Source organism: Eucalyptus grandis, chromosome 7, assembly GCF_016545825.1.
Source record: "Eucalyptus grandis isolate ANBG69807.140 chromosome 7, ASM1654582v1, whole genome shotgun sequence".
NCBI lineage: Eukaryota > Viridiplantae > Streptophyta > Magnoliopsida > Myrtales > Myrtaceae > Eucalyptus > Eucalyptus grandis.
Window position 1 is genome coordinate 17,740,461 of NC_052618.1, and position 17,521 is coordinate 17,757,981.

A 17,521-nucleotide genomic window follows, 5' to 3' on the forward strand; every position below is an offset into this window, starting at 1 on the left:
CTTGGATCATCTTAAGCAAAGTAAGAATATAAGGCATGTGGAAATTGACAAAGGAAATGGATAAGTTTCATGCAATTGGAAAAGGGAAAATGAATCAAGCCACAACTAGACATAGCTTGATTCATGACCGAGACAGGGCCTACTATGTGATCCACATCTGCCCTGGTTTGTTGCCAGCATACATGCGATTGGGCCTAACTTGATCCATGACCGGATGTTAGAGTATGGGGCCATCAATATTTCTCTATCTTGACATAAATGTATGTATAACTTATTAAATATAGTAATGAAGTAAAAAATATACTAACTAGTAATCATGATACGACCAAATTAAAATTCGAAAGATCAAATAATCAACATGAAATATGAATAAAGGCAAAAGAGAATTAAACTAACACTTAGAAAAATATGTGGAAACTATAGTCTTGGAGCTTGCAACAAACATGTATTTTGCTAGTTCTACGTAGACTTCATCTGCAATTACCGCCAACTATTTTATTTTATCAATAGAGAGGTAAGATGGCCACATCACCAATATATGAATTCACCAGCTCATAAACGGCCCACTGTGCCATTAAACTAATTAGGCCTGCGCAAAGAAAGGAAAACTCTCGTAGACAATGGCAAGAACTTTCTATCATTCTACTTACTTGAAATTAAAATGTTGCTTGTGTATCAAAATCTGTGATCTAGGAAACTGTAGATTAAGAAAGGCGTATCGTGAAATCGTTACGAACTAGAAAAGAGATTACTCAAAAAAATTTCTCTCATGGAAACATGAGAAGCCCTGGCATCGAGAGATTCTATTCAGAAACAGAAACATAAAAAAATAGCTAATAAATTGCAACTAGCTCGAAAAGGAAGAAAATAAAAGCAGAAAGAGTAAACTTCTTCATCGATTTATCACAATTGCACAAAGGAGGCATAGTTAGGAATTCTAAATTCAGGTCAGCACCGCAAAAGGCCTAAAATGATGTTTTCGGTGTTTCAACTCAATCAACTATTGGATTAGTGGTATTTGTCCTTTGCCATTTCTTCTTTGGTTAGGTTTCTTTACCAAGTGAGGGATAAATATGTCCACTTGATTCCCAACTTAACTCATCCTTATTAATAAATCCCGGTTTAAATTGAACCATGAAAGCTCAAGAAAATAACATATCACATTCTTTCTACACTATACCAAATCCACCTGGCAAAAGAAATTAGAATGCAAGGCAGCATTAGGTGGCATTTATATTGGAATTTGAGATATGCCAATGATGAATTAAACTCGGGACCTTAAACACCCCCCATGCCAAGGCACCTCTCTTCACATGAGTTGGCTACATCATGAACTTGAGAAAAACAGATGCTCTTATTCGAATTTGCCGGCTAATTCACGAGTAAGAAGACATGTTGGACTTGGAGTGATCCTACATCTAGATTGTTTGATCTCATATTTACTTTAAAAAGGAGAAATGTAATGAACATTGTTGACACCCGGATTTTTATCAATCATTCAGATATCTATTTTTTGACAAAATATAAAAAATACAAAAAAGAAGGTAAAAACAACAAAAATATAGTAATAAGAAAGATAACAATAACAATAATAATAGTAAACAAGGAAAACAGATAATAAAATAAAAAAAAAAATTCGGGGAAGCCATTTATGCCTGGCCCGTTTCCTTTAGCAAAATTTCCTGCCCACTCGGGCTTAGTTCCTGAATAGGCCCAATTTTCCTCTAACTTTTCCTATTTTGTTCCAGCCCAACCCTTTTCCTTTGGTTTTTCTTCGCCCTTTCTCAGCCCATTTTGTTACCTCAAAAGCCCGGCCCTTTGTCCTTCTCCTCCTTTGCACGCACAGCTTGGTGAGTACAGAGCGTCCGTGACGCAAGGAGAAAATTCTGTTTTGGGTTGGCGTCGGCCATTGAAGCGAGGAGAAAGCTGCAGGGAGCTTGGCTGAAGAGAAGAGAAAGGATCAACAAAAGCGGGGGAGAAAAAATCTCTTTCGAAGAAGGAGAGACCACTGCTTCATCTCTGCTCTATTTTGTTCGGTTTTGCTAAAGTTTGGAGGATTAAACTTAGCCAATGAACTCACGAGCAAACCTTACTAAACTGAGATCGTTTTCTCGCGCTTTATGCACTGCGTTTAGACCGAGTACAGCACCAAATTTGGTCTCGGAACTTATACACAAAAAACGCACGCCACCTGTTCGATGATTTGCGCATTAGACGTTTTGACTCTGACTTTGCATAATCGGATGCTTGAGAATGTTTATACCTGTAATGATTCGTGTCTAGTACACTAAATGCTGCGTTCCTTTCCTTTTGGATGCATATCATGCTCATGGTGCAGTTTGAACGTGGTTGGAGTCTAAATCCATCCTTGTTTCTCTTGGCGACGATCGCGATTAGCTAAGGCCGTGTTAGATCCCTCTACCTCTGTTCAAAATCTCTTGTTACATAAATAGTAAAATATCCTTCCAATCTTACTAGGTTTCTAGTTGATCCCTAAAAAAGATTAGTGTCGACTCTTTAGTCAAAATTTGCATAAGCTTAAATCAATTAAAATTTTGAACGATTGATATCACGTGAGGTATGAGTTTGGGAAAGCCTAAGTCAAGGCACGGCCGTTGGCCCAAAGTTGACAACACTCTTAAACCTAATAGTCTCTTCCGTGAGGGGTTAGGTTGCTAGAACCAAAAGTCATCTCGTGTGAATCATCTGACTTAAAGTATGAGAGGTGGCGGTTTCCAAATGATAAGAAACACATTTCAAACACAACATAAAATTTATTGAGAGAAGTCGGAACTTGACATGACAACGATATGACTCAACTCAACAATGTCACAAATTGACGTGTTTTCAACCATTTTTAATGAAAAATCACATTGAAACTTTATTTGTAATGACATGACAACACAAATCGCCAAGTGAGATCATTTTAAATATATTTTTTAATTTCAAATATGAATTGTGGAGGAGGGTGAAACTAAGAGATAAGTCTCTACTTATACATCATTTCAAATACATCTTCTCATTTCACGTGAGATTAAGAAATTTCAAAAAATTATTTCAACACCGTACCTACAAACCTTCCGGTTGATTGCGAAACTGAACTATTAATCGAAGCTTCCCCCAAAATCGACACTGTTAGTTGTTGCCATAGGCTGTGGAGGTAAAGAAAAAAAAAAGGACCATCCAAAGCCAACCTCACTTGCATTTTCCTTCATTGCCATAAAAAGAAGGTCGATAAAATTCTTCGTCGAAAGAAAAAAAGTGGAGAATCTAAACGACGTGCATAAAAATAGCTAGGAGCCTCGTCTTTTCGAATTTCCCACAAATTAACAATCGCCTGCCCGAATGCTTCGAATTTAGGGCATTTGTCCACAGAAAAAGTCCCAAATCGAAACTCCAATCAGTCTTCCAATCTTCAATTTGGACTTGTTTGTAGACCCTCGTCCGCTCAAAAGCGAAGCCCTATCTCCTTATTTTGTTCGCGCTCTCGCACGAGAAGCTTTCTCTGCTACTCCTCCTTTCCAAAGAATGGTCGACCTTGAGTCTCAAAATGACAATTATCACATGCTAATTGTTGTTTCACGTGAATCAGAGTTAGGGACGTGCCTGCAATGAGAAGTTCGAAAACGACAATTATTAAATGCAGAAACACGTCTCCTTTTCCTTTAATGATACTTATGCAACTATAATAATAACAGAGGATAAGAGAGCCTAAGAGCCAGAACCGAGGATTAGACGGAGAAGATGGTCCAAAGATAGAAGTGCTTAGGGAGCTAAAGGGAATGTGCTATATAGCCCATCTCTTTAAGTTCATATTTGTAGAGAATCGCTCCTTCTTGTTTATCAGATTCCAACATTTGCCGGACAGTTTACATCGGATTCTGATATTTTCGGGGGCATTTATACTTAGATTGAAATCATCAGTTTCCTAAATTATGATTGTTTTATTTCCTTTTTCAACCCTTTGGTCTTTTTTTTTTTTGGTCAGTCCTACTCTATTCCTATTTTAATTCTCACAAAGTGACACTTCCGGTGCAAAACCCTCCGATCTTGTGTCTACAAAGTGAAACTTCCGGCGCTCATATCAATCGGCCTAAAGGAAGGGTCCTTACTAGCATTGCCAGAGATCTCGACTTTGAACACAAGGTCATCCCTACCGGTGCATGCTCAACGCATGCAAACATTCAATACAGACAAGCGTCTCTCACGAGCGCGGACTGATCGCCTGAGATGTTCGCCCCAAAACTATGTTGATAGGTCCTGAGCTGCCTTAGCCACGATCCATTTAAATGCATAACAGTAGCAATTTGTTGGTTCTTTTGAATGGATATCTTTACGAATTGGCAAGTAAGGTTGCGCATGACAACGCTTTTTGGTTGGGGAAAAGTTTTTTTTTTTTTTTTCAAAAATAGTTCTTTTCTATTCCTATTCTGGGAAACAATTTCTGAGCAAAAGAATATGTTTGGTAACTACACAAAATTTCTACTCTTGGAATAGAAAAAAAATAGAAATGCGTTTGGTAGCACAATGGTTTCTTTTGTATATTTATTCATTTTTTATTCTTGCTCACGAATCGCCGACCACCAACCGCCGCCTGTCGCCACCGCCCGCTGCTTGCCGCCATCGCTACACAACCACCGACCGCCGACCGCCGACTGCACCGCCGGTGGCCGATGAGGTTGTGTGGCGGGCGACGGTAGTCGGCGGTGGCTTCGGGCGGTAGGAGGTGGTCAGCGGCAAGAGAGAGGAATAAAGAAAAAAAAAAATTGGCTTATTTCTAGAAATTGTTCTCGAGAACAAGAAGTAATTTTTTTGTTTCTCGTTTCTGCTCCAAATCTATTTCCGGCTAACTTTCTATTATAGGAATAGAAAAACAACTTGGCGTTACCAAACGGATTTATATTCTTTTTTTTTTTGTTCCGGGGAACAAAAAAAATAGAAATTCAGAGGAATAGAAACGTTACGATGCGCTCCCTAACACTCCGTCAAGTAGATGTTTTGGGACCAATGAATGATGAAAAAAAGAATAAGTACAAGCAAACCCTGAAGAAAAGGGCAAACAAGATGTCCATTTATATGCTGAGTACTTTCTAGCATAAAAATTTGACGTCCTCATTCCAAACCTGGCAATTTGAAGCCAAAATGCCATCAATATTGGGATCTCATACTCTACAATACCGTACAAAATGCTTCATGAGTTACTAATACACTAATCATTTGTACCGCAATTAGGGGTGTCAAAACCAAATTGGAAAATCAAACCATATCGAATTTTCATGCTTATGCTCAGTTCGAGTTTTCGATCGAATAATGAAAAGATAATCATTTCCAATTCAGATAGTGTCGGTTCAGTTTGGTTAATCGAATCAAAATGAAAATTGCACTTCTTCTTAACATATAGTGCACACGATCTCTCTCATTTTCTCCTGAACCTCTTTTTAATATTTCAAAAAAGAAAACCGAAAAACCAAACTGATTGGAATTGAACTTAGTTCAGGTTCTATTCGATTTGGGATGTAGTTCGGTTTGAATTTGATGCACACTCAAATAGTTCAGTTAAACACCCTTGATTGCAACCTCTCTATTTATAGATAATAGTTATCTTCTTTCGAAATACCCAACTAGTTTTTTTTTTTTTTAAAAAAAAACAAAGAAGAAAAAGGCAACAAAAAAGGACGATATCTCCTATTAGAATTGGTAAGTATGACGAGCCCATAAATTAAAGAAAATGTAATATCAAAATCACACCCGTAATCTCTCAATGAATTAAAATTGACAACGCGCATAAATTTGGTTTAATTTATTAGGAAGCCTTGTCTCTTAAAATTTCCCGACAAATTGACAATTGCAGTGCCCGATCATCTTGCATTTAGGACTTTAGTCCACGTAAAAAAAAAAAAAAAAAGGCCCCAAATCACGACTCGAAATCATCATGTGTGAAAATATGGGCAGCCTCGTGTAATGCAGAGTCTGTCGCAACTCCAAATCATCCAATTTTGCTGCTTCAGACCCCACCCCTTCTTCCCAAAATTGGTCTTTCGTCCGATCTAACTGCAGTTCCATTGGATAGTGAGTTATCCTCATCGAAGATGATGAATTTGACTTGGATCGACCCAGGGCGGGCTCTGCTTCTATTCCAGAAGCGATTTGGGACATCCCTTAAGGAAAGGTTGGCATGCTTTCTGCATTGCATTATCCAGCGCATTTCAATTGTTCGGCCATAACTGTCTATGTCATCGTTGGAACTGAGTTTTCCAGATTGTAGTGGTGGCAGACGATGAGGACAGAGAATTGAGGGTGATCTTACGATGGCACCACCTGAGGCTTGAGAAGATGAAGAACCAGATGGCAATACAAGGATGAACAGATGCAGATGAAAAGAAGAACTGAATCTAGGATAGAATGATCGATTCTGGAAATGACTTGTATTTCATTGTATCAACTGTATCATTGTAATACAAAGTATTCGAAGTAGAAATGAGTACTGACTCTCTGTTCTACTTCCTCTGTTCTATCTTACTTGTAGCCTCTGTATTAAGAACTTCTGCCATTGATCATCCTTCGAAGCTTTCATCCGATACAATGATGCTGAGCATTCATAGATGATACTCCTTTCTCTCTTTCATTCTCTCATACTCGCATCTGTCTTCTTCCTTGCTTCTTATATATGAGAGAAAGTACATTTAACCAAGAACTAAAAAACTGAATCTCGGTTACAAGGAAAACAACAGAATACAGCTACACCCTTAACAAAATTCACCTAACCGATTACATCTTATAGCACACGGTTGGTTTTACATGACTTGGCGATCCATGTCATTCTCTCTTTCGGGCATCTCCTTCATTGATGACGATCCAGGCTGGTCTTTATTATAAGTTCTTTACCGTTGATCATTATTTCTTGTAGTTTGCTGCATCGCCAAGTTCTCTGCTCCCTTTTGTTTATTGTTTTCCAACACGTGCCGTTTCCATTCTTCTTCATCATCTTTTGTTCCTTTACCTTTAACAAGGCTATGGCATTTTGTTGTGAAATATGGCACTTCGGGATTTGGAGCGCCTGCAACTTCCTCTGATGGTGCATCAGGGGGAAAATGAAGACAGGCTTCCCACTGCAATCACCGTGACTATGGTGTAATGTTGTAAGATGTTTAAATAGTTTTGTCAATCAGCTCCTCGTACCTTGTAATGGATGGTAATTAAGAGATATTGATGTAGGACGCCAAGCATGGGACAACTCCAGGCGTATCAGCGCGTGACAGGGCAACGACAGTTTTGACTCTTGCATCTAGAGATTCCAAAACCTAAAGATTTCGACAGGCCGGGACATATTTTCCCATGGAAATACAGGGAGGGTGGAGGCCTGAAAGAGCTGGGCATACAGAGACTTCTGTTGACCTCGCCGTGTTATCTGGATTGGAACCTGTGGCAGATCTTTGTGAGGTAGTGGGTGACGGTGGCCCCATCGCAAGAATACCAAAGCTTCGCAAGTTTGCACAGCGGGAGGACTTGAAATTGTATCTATTGAGAAGCTTCTTATATTGTATGAGTGAGAAATGATTTCACTTCTTATTAGATGCATAAATTTACAGGTACCGCCGGAAAAGAGATAAATTAGCTGAACACGTTGCTGCTGCCAGATTACCAACAATGTGGGGGTCATTTACAGCCCATTGCTATAGATCGTTGGTAGACGGAAATGAGCACATTGCAATGGTCATGGTGAGATAAATTATGAATTAATTGCTAAAACTGTTTGAAGAATTCAAAAACCAATAATAGCATTGTTTCGAATAAATTAATTGTAAACTTTGAGAATCATGTTCGTAGTAGTGTGTTTTTTTTTTTTAACATAACTTCAATTTGTGCTTCATCTTATGTACTTCCAGTGCATGATTTGTTTGACATTATTTTCACTGAAACTGGCTGTATTGAGAAATTGATGGTATCTTTTAGGTGGAATGCCATGAAATTTATATTGAAGTTTGTTAAAAAAATGTCTAATCATGTGTCAATCATAATTTGGAGAACGAAATTTAGTTGGCTAACAAGTTGTTTGGACCAAAATGTTTGACATCAAGAGGAATGATTGTTAGGAGATTCTTGAAATGAGGGGAACACTAATTTATTTTTCACTAACAGTTTATGAAATGATTGAAAACGGGGCTGTATGTGTGCGCGATTGATATAGGAATGCCATGATTTTGATTAAAAATAGTGTCCTTAATTTTTCTTATTTAATGTTTTGTGTCCTCCCTTCAAACAGCCATATTTCTCCTCATGTGATTCAGACTTTGTAGTTTATCATCTGAACAGGGTGACATTGGAGATGGTCAAGATGTCCTTGTGAGGGTGCACTCGGAATGCCTCACAGGAGACATTTTTGGATCTGCTAGATGCGACTGTGGCAACCAGCTTGCACTCGCGATGCAGAAGATAGAAGCGGCTGGTAGGGGCGTGGTGGCGTACCTCCGAGGGCATGAAGGAAGAGGCATAGGTTTGGGGCACAAACTACGTGCCTATAACCTGCAAGTCGATGGGCGTGACACTGTGGAAGCAAATGTGGAGCTTGGATTGCCCGTTGACTCTAGAGAGTACGGAATTGGTGCTCAGGTACTTCTTACTTAAGTGAGAAACTACTGTGAGAAATACTGCATAATTTAGCTTCTGAATGTAGTTGGATCATGGTCATTGTCATTAGGCTTTATGGAATTGAGAAGATTAATAAACTAATATCGTCAATCTGAAATATAAGGTAGTTGAATATCGGTGACTGTTTCAGAAATTGAACATAATTTGTAGGGTTACTAGAGGAAGCTGATGACTAAAGCAGAGCTTCAAATTCTCATCTTAAAAGACGAGATTTGATTAGTCGAAGGAGTCACTCTATCATCAAACTTTTCATAGCATTTGACGCCTTTGTACTGGTGCTTAACATATTGAGTAATACTGCAGATGTTGCATGACTTGGGAGTCAGGACAATGAAGCTGATGACGAACAACCCGTCAAAGTTTGTGGGGCTTCGAGGTTATGGCCTGACTATTTCTGGGAGAGTCCCTCTGGTAACTCCAATAACAGAGGAGAACAAGAGATACCTGGAGACGAAACGCTCCAAGATGGGGCACATCTATGGTTCGGAAGTCAAAGACCGCTTCAGCAATCTCATAAAAAACGGCAAGCCGAGCAGTGATGTTTCTTCTGATCTGGCTGTGTCTGACTAATAGGAGCAGCTGAATGTTCGACTGCTAATGATTTATTTGGGGACACAAGAACATTCGGGTAACTGCTGACCATGAATTCTGGAAATTTATGGCTATTCAAATTATAATTATAATAAGGTTCAGTGTTGTTCTATTGATGTCGTTCATCCATTTTGTAAGGCAAAAAGGAGAAAGACTTGCCCTTTTATCGGAACTTCCGTTTGTGTTATTGCTGGATGGCAAGATTAATCCTTTATTCACCTTTCCTTGAATCTGTTTGTATTGATCTCTAGAGACCATTGCATATTTCATGAAGACAGAGCTAGTGCAGGACATTCTTTCCTTCCTTTTCGGAGATCACCACATTGGTGACACATTTACTTGGAGGAATATAATACTGTTAGATCAACTCTCCAAGCTACGTATGAGTTGGATTTATACTTTGTCGAAGAAAGACACATGTACCCGGAATTTTTGACGATGGAATTCCCCTGTGTAATGTTCAGGAAACACATCACCATTCGGTCACTGATTTGTCATATAACAATTAATTAATTAACTTTGATGGGGTTTAAGTGGGTCTAACTTTACATGCCAAGCTAAAGGAAGGAATTGCTCATTTGCAACATAGTTGCCCATAAATAGTATTGAACTCGTTTAAGTGTGCATAAAAGAATTGATTTCGCTCATCCGAGGGTTGTACAATCGCTTTTGCAAAACAACCTATTCACAAGCGACTTACTCTAATAAAGATTTTCCAACTTCGTCCAGAGATTCTTCGCTATCCTCTAAGAGGTCATGTTCACTAGGACGTTATCAGCAAGGCATATCCAGATCAGGCCTTATGCCCTCCAATCACTAAATGTTCCACTCCTTCAATTCAGTGGACATGGATTCCTTCAACTCGTCCTCCTTCAGCTTCTCCTTGGTATTCTCCTCAAGTGTTATCACCTTCAATCATGTGCCACATGTCTTTATCCACAAGCAGAGCCTTCATCTTCAATTTCCATAACTCAAAACCCTTTTTTCTGAATTTCTCCACTACAATCCATTATTGATCTGACGACGATATCTTCCCAAGATTCGATTTTTTTTTTTTTGTTCAAATCTCTCTTCACCGAGAAAATTTTAATATCAAACCAAGCTCTGACACCAAATGTTAGGATTCACCACACAATCACAAAGAAAAAGAAGAGTAAAAGCGAGAAAAAATTTGAGACGCAAGGATTTATCTTAGTATATCCTTAAACTAGAGCTACATTTAGCTGAGAATTCTATAGTAATTAGCACCTTGCACTTCTCTATTGCATCCCTGAATTATAAAAGAAAGAATATATATATATATATATATATAGCTATTAATGAGCCCAAATTTAACTTACTAATGAAATAAGAAAGAGAAGATATATATATCCAAGTAGGAACTATACACACGCACATACATATGCAATAACTATTTAGGAGTTCAAACTCAAACTATCAAGAAAATATGAACTATAAAACTCTCTAATGTCACAAGCACTGCCCCACATTTTTTTGTACACTTTATAAGCCTCATGAACCAACCACAAGCTTTATACTTGTGTAGGTGGTCCTAATTTAAAGTAGTTGCATGTAATTTGCATGTAAGTGTCACGAGCTAATCGCAAACTTTAAGCTTGTGTGGTAGTGCTAACTCGAAGTAGTTGCACGTAATCCGTAAGATTCAAGTGCATGATTTATATATATTCTCTTATTTGATAACTTTACCTAGTAATTGAGTCTACTAAATTTGGAAAAAGAGAATTAAAAAAAAAATTCCCTTTTAAAGTAATCTCAAAAGAAGAATAAAATGATAAGAGTTTGCCAAGTGCAAGATAATTTTTTCTTATAGTAGAATCGCCTTTCTCGTGTAACCTAGATCTACCATAGTTAACTACAGTAAGTGATTAATTAGCACTCTAGATATTGTTGGCCCATATACGTTAATTGCCTTATATGTGACCAAAAGCTTATCCTTCCCCTTTCAATATATATAGAAGGCTATTGACTCCAAATTTCCAAATGCAAAATGGCAATTTCAATTTCTATTGAATTTATTGCCGTTTCTATGTATTCTTATCACGTAAATGGCAATGTTGAAAAGGGAAATCATATCGAAAGAGATTTCCCCTTCAACAGTATTTGCAGGATGCCCTTAAAATCATCTCATTGCCAAAACAAGGCCTTTATTTTCTTGTATTTAAGGCCTATTGGAAGGACCTTTTGTCTCACCAAACCCCTAAAACTTCCTTTTGCAATTAAAGAGTCTAACTCTAGAGCAGATCAAGTCAATTTTGCTTGCTGCATTTGCTGATATGGACTCCCACCTCCCCCTTTTTGGGGGAGACCCATCACTTTTCTATACCGCGCCCCAGCAGCCTGGGGAAGGCATCGCGGGAATCAGGGCTGCCCTCCTGTCCCCCGTAAAGGGGGTTGTGGCCGGATAGGGCAATGGGGCCTGAATTTTTATCGAGGCCCGGATCCCGGCCTCTATCCAGTCTTTCCTGGATGTCATAGCCTTTAAGGTCTTGCTAGGACCCGAGTAAACACTCTCATACTTCACACTTAATATTTACATATGTCATTGCATAGTCTTTTATGTCCCTCATTTCGAGATGTTAAGCGAAGTTGTTCTAGTGTTTTTCAGGTCTTCATTTTTCTCTCCACTTTTTTGTTATCGGTAGCTCCCATTTCATGCGGAAAGCAACTTAAAATATTGGGAAACCCGAGTTTTCCCCTTCTTTCTAATTGACTTGGGGCAGTCTCTTGGATCTATAGTTTTCAAGAATTTATGGACTAACCGGTTTCGTCCTGATACAAATTCGCCCCAATCGCTTCACCGCATACCCAGTGGTTGACAAAGGGGTGCCACCTTATCTATTATGCTATTAAACATATGACATGACATAGCATGGCAAAATCATTGAAATCCACCGTAGGACACGACCGTTGTGACTGATTTTGCTTCTGAGTAGATGAAAAACGTTTTTGAAGGAAAGGAAAGAAAAAGGTACAAAGTCCGCGAAAGGGTGCTTCGAGGACAGACTTGGGCTTTCCTCTTAGTTATGTCCGTTTGGAATTTCCAAGCGAACAACATTATACCGTGTATTTTCTTTTCTTAAAATATTTTTCCGTATCTGTTCGTGACGAACCACAGTAAAATCGCGAAATCATTTTACGGTATATAACCATGCTTTTTTATTTGATTACAACGGCACGTCATGATATCAAACCGTAGGTCCGACATACCACAAAAGTGCCGATTTATTTATTCACGTATAATCAAACGGATGCTTCTGGCACGCCAAAGCATTGTATTTCGTCACCTCGCCTACTGCTTTTCTTTGCTTTGGGTTGACCATTCATTACTTGAAACGACTCGGACTATTCTCATGTAAACTACACGTCTAAACTTGCTTCTCTCAAGTTGGAAAAGACGGATTGTGTCACTAGGAAGATTAGAAATCTCTTAGATTTAGACAACTTAATTTGGCGGACAAAACTCAATCTCCACTTCGATTATATTTTAATATGAATATATTATTTTCGCAATTGAATTATTTCTCATTTTTTTTCTTGATTTTAATATGCTTAAGGGTACGTATCAAAACAATTTTTATCGCAATGGGTTGGTGCCGTTCTCACTTAATTGGGCACATCAAAATATTGCTCTCGTCAATTTCTCAATTCACTAGAACTCGGAGGCAGCTCGGAAATGGTGGACGAGATTTTGTGTTTGTCGCTAGCTTTGTGCTTAGTCCATCCTTGGGAGCCTGGAAAGTAATACACAATCGAACCCACTTAGCTTGACTTAATTTTGTCCTCTTCCTCTGCTTGACTTAACAAGGGATGAGTTGGTCTCTGTCTCAAAATAACGTAATTGGAGATGTTGGCTCCTGCCCATAAGTAATCAAATCATGATTTGCTTTTCGAAGTAATTGGTGAAATTAATTCCCATGACTGATTGATAAATCAGCTGTCATATAAGAAGTTGGGAAGAAAACATGACCATCTCTGGTGGGCATCTATATTGATGCTTCTCCATGTATCGAATGCTGCTAACTAGTCGTTTGAAATGATTGATCTTTTGCGCCTTCATTGTTAGTTTCGACTTCTAGAGAGTGGTTGCTGCGCTGAGTTTAAGTAGGTTTTGCTAATGTACCAAGATTGATGCTTTTTTCCAAGCTTATCCTCATGGTTAAAATCTAACTGGCCTTATTTCATGCAGAGTTTCCAGAAACTCAAACTCATCAATTTGCTGCTTCAGGCAAACCCCTCTTTGCAAATTGGTTTTTCATCTGATCTAACTGCGGATTTGTTGGGTGGTAAATTAACCTCCAATGGAAGGGGCGTTGTTGCAGCAAAAGCTGCAGAGATACCTGGCGGAGGTGAAACTTTGTCTTATCCCGGTGATGTTGCTTTGAGCGAGACTTTGATAGGTGAGGAATCAGTTGGCATTCAATTGCAGCCCGATGCGGTAGCGGATGGGGCGCTTGCAGCTGAAACTGCGCCTATAAGCACTTCTTTCCCAATCGAAGATGATGAATTTGACTTGGACCAACCCACAGCAGGCTTTGCATCTATTCCAGAAGCGATTGAGGACATTCGCCAAGGAAAGGTCAGTATGCTTTCTGTATTACATTATCAAGTTCATTTTAATTTTTCGTCCATAAATGTCTATGTCATGATTGGAACTGAATTCCAGATCGTAGTGGTGGTGGATGATGAGGACAGAGAGAATGAGGGTGATCTTATACTAGCAGCAGAAAAGGCAACGCCTGAGGCTATGGCATTTATTGTGAAGTATGGCACTGGGATTGTTTGTGTGAGCATGAAAGAGGAAGATTTGGAGCGCTTGCAACTTCCTTTGATGGTAAGTGACAGGGAGAGTGAAGAGAACCCTCGGACTGCGTACACTACAACTGTGGTATGTACTTTTATTCCCCTACATCTGTTTTTCAATTCGTGAAATTTTTCTCAAAACTTATTTGAAGATAATTGACTGGTATTGATTCCTTTAGGTAGGGAAAATTTGAACTTTCTGTTTCTTATCCAGTGAATTTATTGTCGATTCTACTTTGGTTTCTTAGAGATTCATGTACTTAAGAAATGGCCCTTTGGAGAATAAGACACTTCAGATTGTTACTTGTCCCCAGTCAGTAGAGGTCTTGATTTGTGAAGTGTTATTGGAAATGAATTTTATAAAAAATGATCAATAATTCCCACTTTCTTTCATACTTTAGAAGAACAATATTGTTTTCTTCAACTCTTGACATCCTAAAAGCCTTCGATCAGCTTAGTTATTTGTGTCATGACATCTGATTGGCTTTTCTCTTACCCTATAATGGATGGTAATTAAGAGATATTGTTACAGGATGCAAAGTGTGGGATGACTACAGGCATATCAGCAGGTGACAGGGCAACGACAGTTTTAGCTCTTGCGTCTAGAGATTCAAAACCTAAAGATTTCAACGGGCCAGGACACATTTTCCCATTGAAGTACAGGAAGGGTGGTGTCCTGAAAAGAGCTGGTCATCTGGAGGCTTCTGTTGACCTTGCTATGTTAGCTGGAATGGAACCTGTGGCAGTTCTTTGTGAGGTAGTGGATGACGATGGCTCCATTGCAAGATTACCTAAGCTTTGTGAGTTTGCACAGCAGGAAAATTTGAAAATTGTATCTATTGCTGATCTAATCAAGTAAGTATTCTCTTCCCAGAAATCCAAATGCAAATATTTCTTAGAGTCAAATCCAAATTTCATCTGCAGCTTCCACTTCTTGAGTATTGGCTGTTTGGCCAAGATGTTTTCCAAGCGGTGTCTCCCTTTTTGGGAGTGGATAAATAAAGAAACTTGGAACCCTGGGTGGGGTGGGAAAAAGAGTCTTATGGGAGGCTGTTGGGCTGTCGTTTTACCTAGCAAAAAGGAGAGAAGCATGAGCTGTTTTGGTCTATTCATGTCTCAAATTCACTTCATGCTTTAAGCTTGTGGTTGTTATTCCCCTCGTCGATATCATGTAGATCAATGGTTTGGGTTCCAAAGAGTTGTTTCTCTCAATTTTTTGTGTATGGTGGTGTTAGATTAGTATATGGGTTCCTCTCTTGCCCGATGTCTAACTGTAGCATTTGGTTATAGGTAGCTAGGATTCTTGTCAAAGTCATGCCAATGAGCTTGTGATTGCCGTTATTTTTATGTACATTTTCTTGTATTTACGTTGTTTGAAAACCCATATCTAAATGTCAATTGACTGTTAACTGAGGCAAAGTTTGAAGTGCGTTCTCGACATTATCACTAGGAAATAATGGTAGAACATCTAGATGGTCAAAGAAGCACTGGTTTGATGAATTCTAACTTGTATATTGAGAAGCTTCTTATATTGTATGAGTGAGAAATGATTTCACTTCTCATTAGATGCATAAATTTACAGGTACCGTCGGAAAAGAGATAAATTAGCTGAACATGTTGCTGCTGCAAGATTACCAACAATGTGGGGGTCATTCACAGTCCATTGTTATAGATCGTTGGTAGATGGAATTGAGCACATTGTAATGGTCAAGGTGAGAAATTATGAATTAATTGCTAAAACCGTTCGAAGAATTAAGAAACCAATAATAGCATAGTTTCGAATAAATTAATTGTAAACTTTGAGAATCGTGTTTTTTTTTTTTTTTGGTAAAGCTTTGAGAATCACGTTCGTAGCAGTGCATTTTTTTTTTTAACATAACTTCAATTTGTACTTCATCTTATCTACTTCCAGTGCATGATTTGTTTGACATTTTTTTCACTGAAACTGGCTATATTGAGAAATTGATGGTATCTTTTAGGTGGAACACCATGAAATTTATAATGAAATTTGTTAAAAAAATGTCAAACCATGTGTCAATCATAATTTGGAGAATGAAATTTATGTTGGCTAACAACGTTGTTTGGACTGGAATGTTTGACATCCAGAGGGATGATTGTTAGGATATTCCTAAATTGACGAGAACAATATTTATTTTTCACTAACAGTTTATGAAATGATTGAAAATGGGGCTGTATATGTGCGCGATTGATATAGCAATGCCGTGATTTTGATTAAAAATAGTGTCCTTAATTTTTCTTATTTTATGTTTTGTGTCCTCCCTTTAAACAGCCATATTTCTCCTCATGTGATTCAGACTTTGTAGTTTATCATCTGAACAGGGTGACATTGGAGATGGTCAAGATGTCCTTGTGAGGGTGCACTCGGAATGCCTCACAGGAGACATTTTTGGATCTGCTAGATGCGACTGTGGCAACCAGCTTGCACTCGCGATGCAGAAGATAGAAGCGGCTGGTAGGGGCGTGGTGGCGTACCTCCGAGGGCATGAAGGAAGAGGCATAGGTTTGGGGCACAAACTACGTGCCTATAACTTGCAGGACGATGGGCGTGACACTGTGGAAGCAAATGTGGAGCTTGGATTGCCCGTTGACTCTAGAGAGTACGGAATTGGTGCTCAGGTACTTCTCACTTAAGTGAGAAACTAGTGTGAGAAGTACTGCATAATTTAGCTTCTGAACGTAGTTTGTTCATGGTCATTGTCATTATGCTTTATGGAATTGAGAAGATTAATAAACTAATATCGTCAATCTGAAATTAAAGGTAGTTGAATATCGGTGACTGTTTCAGAAATTGAACATAATTTGTAGGGTTACTAGAGGAAGCTGATGACTAAAGCAGAGCTTCAAATTCTCATCTTAAAAAGACGAGATTTGATTAGTCGAAGGAGTCACTCTATCATCAAACTTTTCATAGCATTTGACGCCTTTGTACTGGTGCTTAACATATTGAGCAATACTGCAGATGTTGCATGACTTGGGAGTCAGGACAATGAAGCTGATGACGAACAACCCGTCAAAGTTTGTGGGGCTTCGAGGTTATGGCCTGACTATTTCTGGGAGAGTCCCTCTGGTAACTCCAATAACAGAGGAGAACAAGAGATACCTGGAGACGAAACGCTCCAAGATGGGGCACATCTATGGTTCGGAAGTCAAAGACCGCTTCAGCAATCTCATAAAAAACGGCAAGCCGAGCAGTGATGTTTCTTCTGATCTGGCTGTGTCTGACTAATAGGAGCAGCTGAATGTTCGACTGCTAATGATTTATTTGGGGACACAAGAACATTCGGGTAACTGCTGACCATGAATTCTGGAAATTTATGGCTATTCAAATTATAATTATAATAAGGTTCAGTGTTGTTCTATTGATGTCGTTCATCCATTTTGTAAGGCAAAAAGGAGAAAGACTTGCCCTTTTATCGGAACTTCCGTTTGTGTTATTGCT

General features: G+C 38.8%; 1 protein-coding gene and 1 pseudogene across 1 annotated transcript; both read left to right on the top strand.

Annotated features, from left to right (window-relative positions):
• The first annotated feature begins 5,961 nt into the window (after window positions 1-5,961).
• On the top strand, window positions 5,962-9,219 carry LOC120295913 (annotated as a pseudogene).
• A 2,315-nt stretch (window positions 9,220-11,534) lies between these two features.
• On the top strand, window positions 11,535-17,308 carry LOC120295914 (bifunctional riboflavin biosynthesis protein RIBA 1, chloroplastic-like). The gene is made up of 7 exons (XM_039317528.1): window positions 11,535-11,642; window positions 13,448-13,837; window positions 13,925-14,146; window positions 14,594-14,916; window positions 15,644-15,773; window positions 16,402-16,698; window positions 17,042-17,308. Exons 1-7 carry the CDS (start codon window positions 11,535-11,537, stop codon window positions 17,306-17,308), a joined length of 1,737 nt encoding a protein of 578 aa, XP_039173462.1.
• The last annotated feature ends 213 nt before the right edge of the window (window positions 17,309-17,521 follow it).

Excerpts from the sequence above, each read along its gene's own strand:
- LOC120295914 (XM_039317528.1), top strand. The coding sequence starts at position 11,535 with ATGGACTCCCACCTCCCCCTTTTTGGGGGAGACCCATCACTTTTCTAT. Across the intron at positions 15,774-16,401 it reads AGCACATTGTAATGGTCAAG|GGTGACATTGGAGATGGTCA; the intron begins GTGAGAAATTAT and ends TCATCTGAACAG. Across the intron at positions 16,699-17,041 it reads AGTACGGAATTGGTGCTCAG|ATGTTGCATGACTTGGGAGT; the intron begins GTACTTCTCACT and ends GCAATACTGCAG.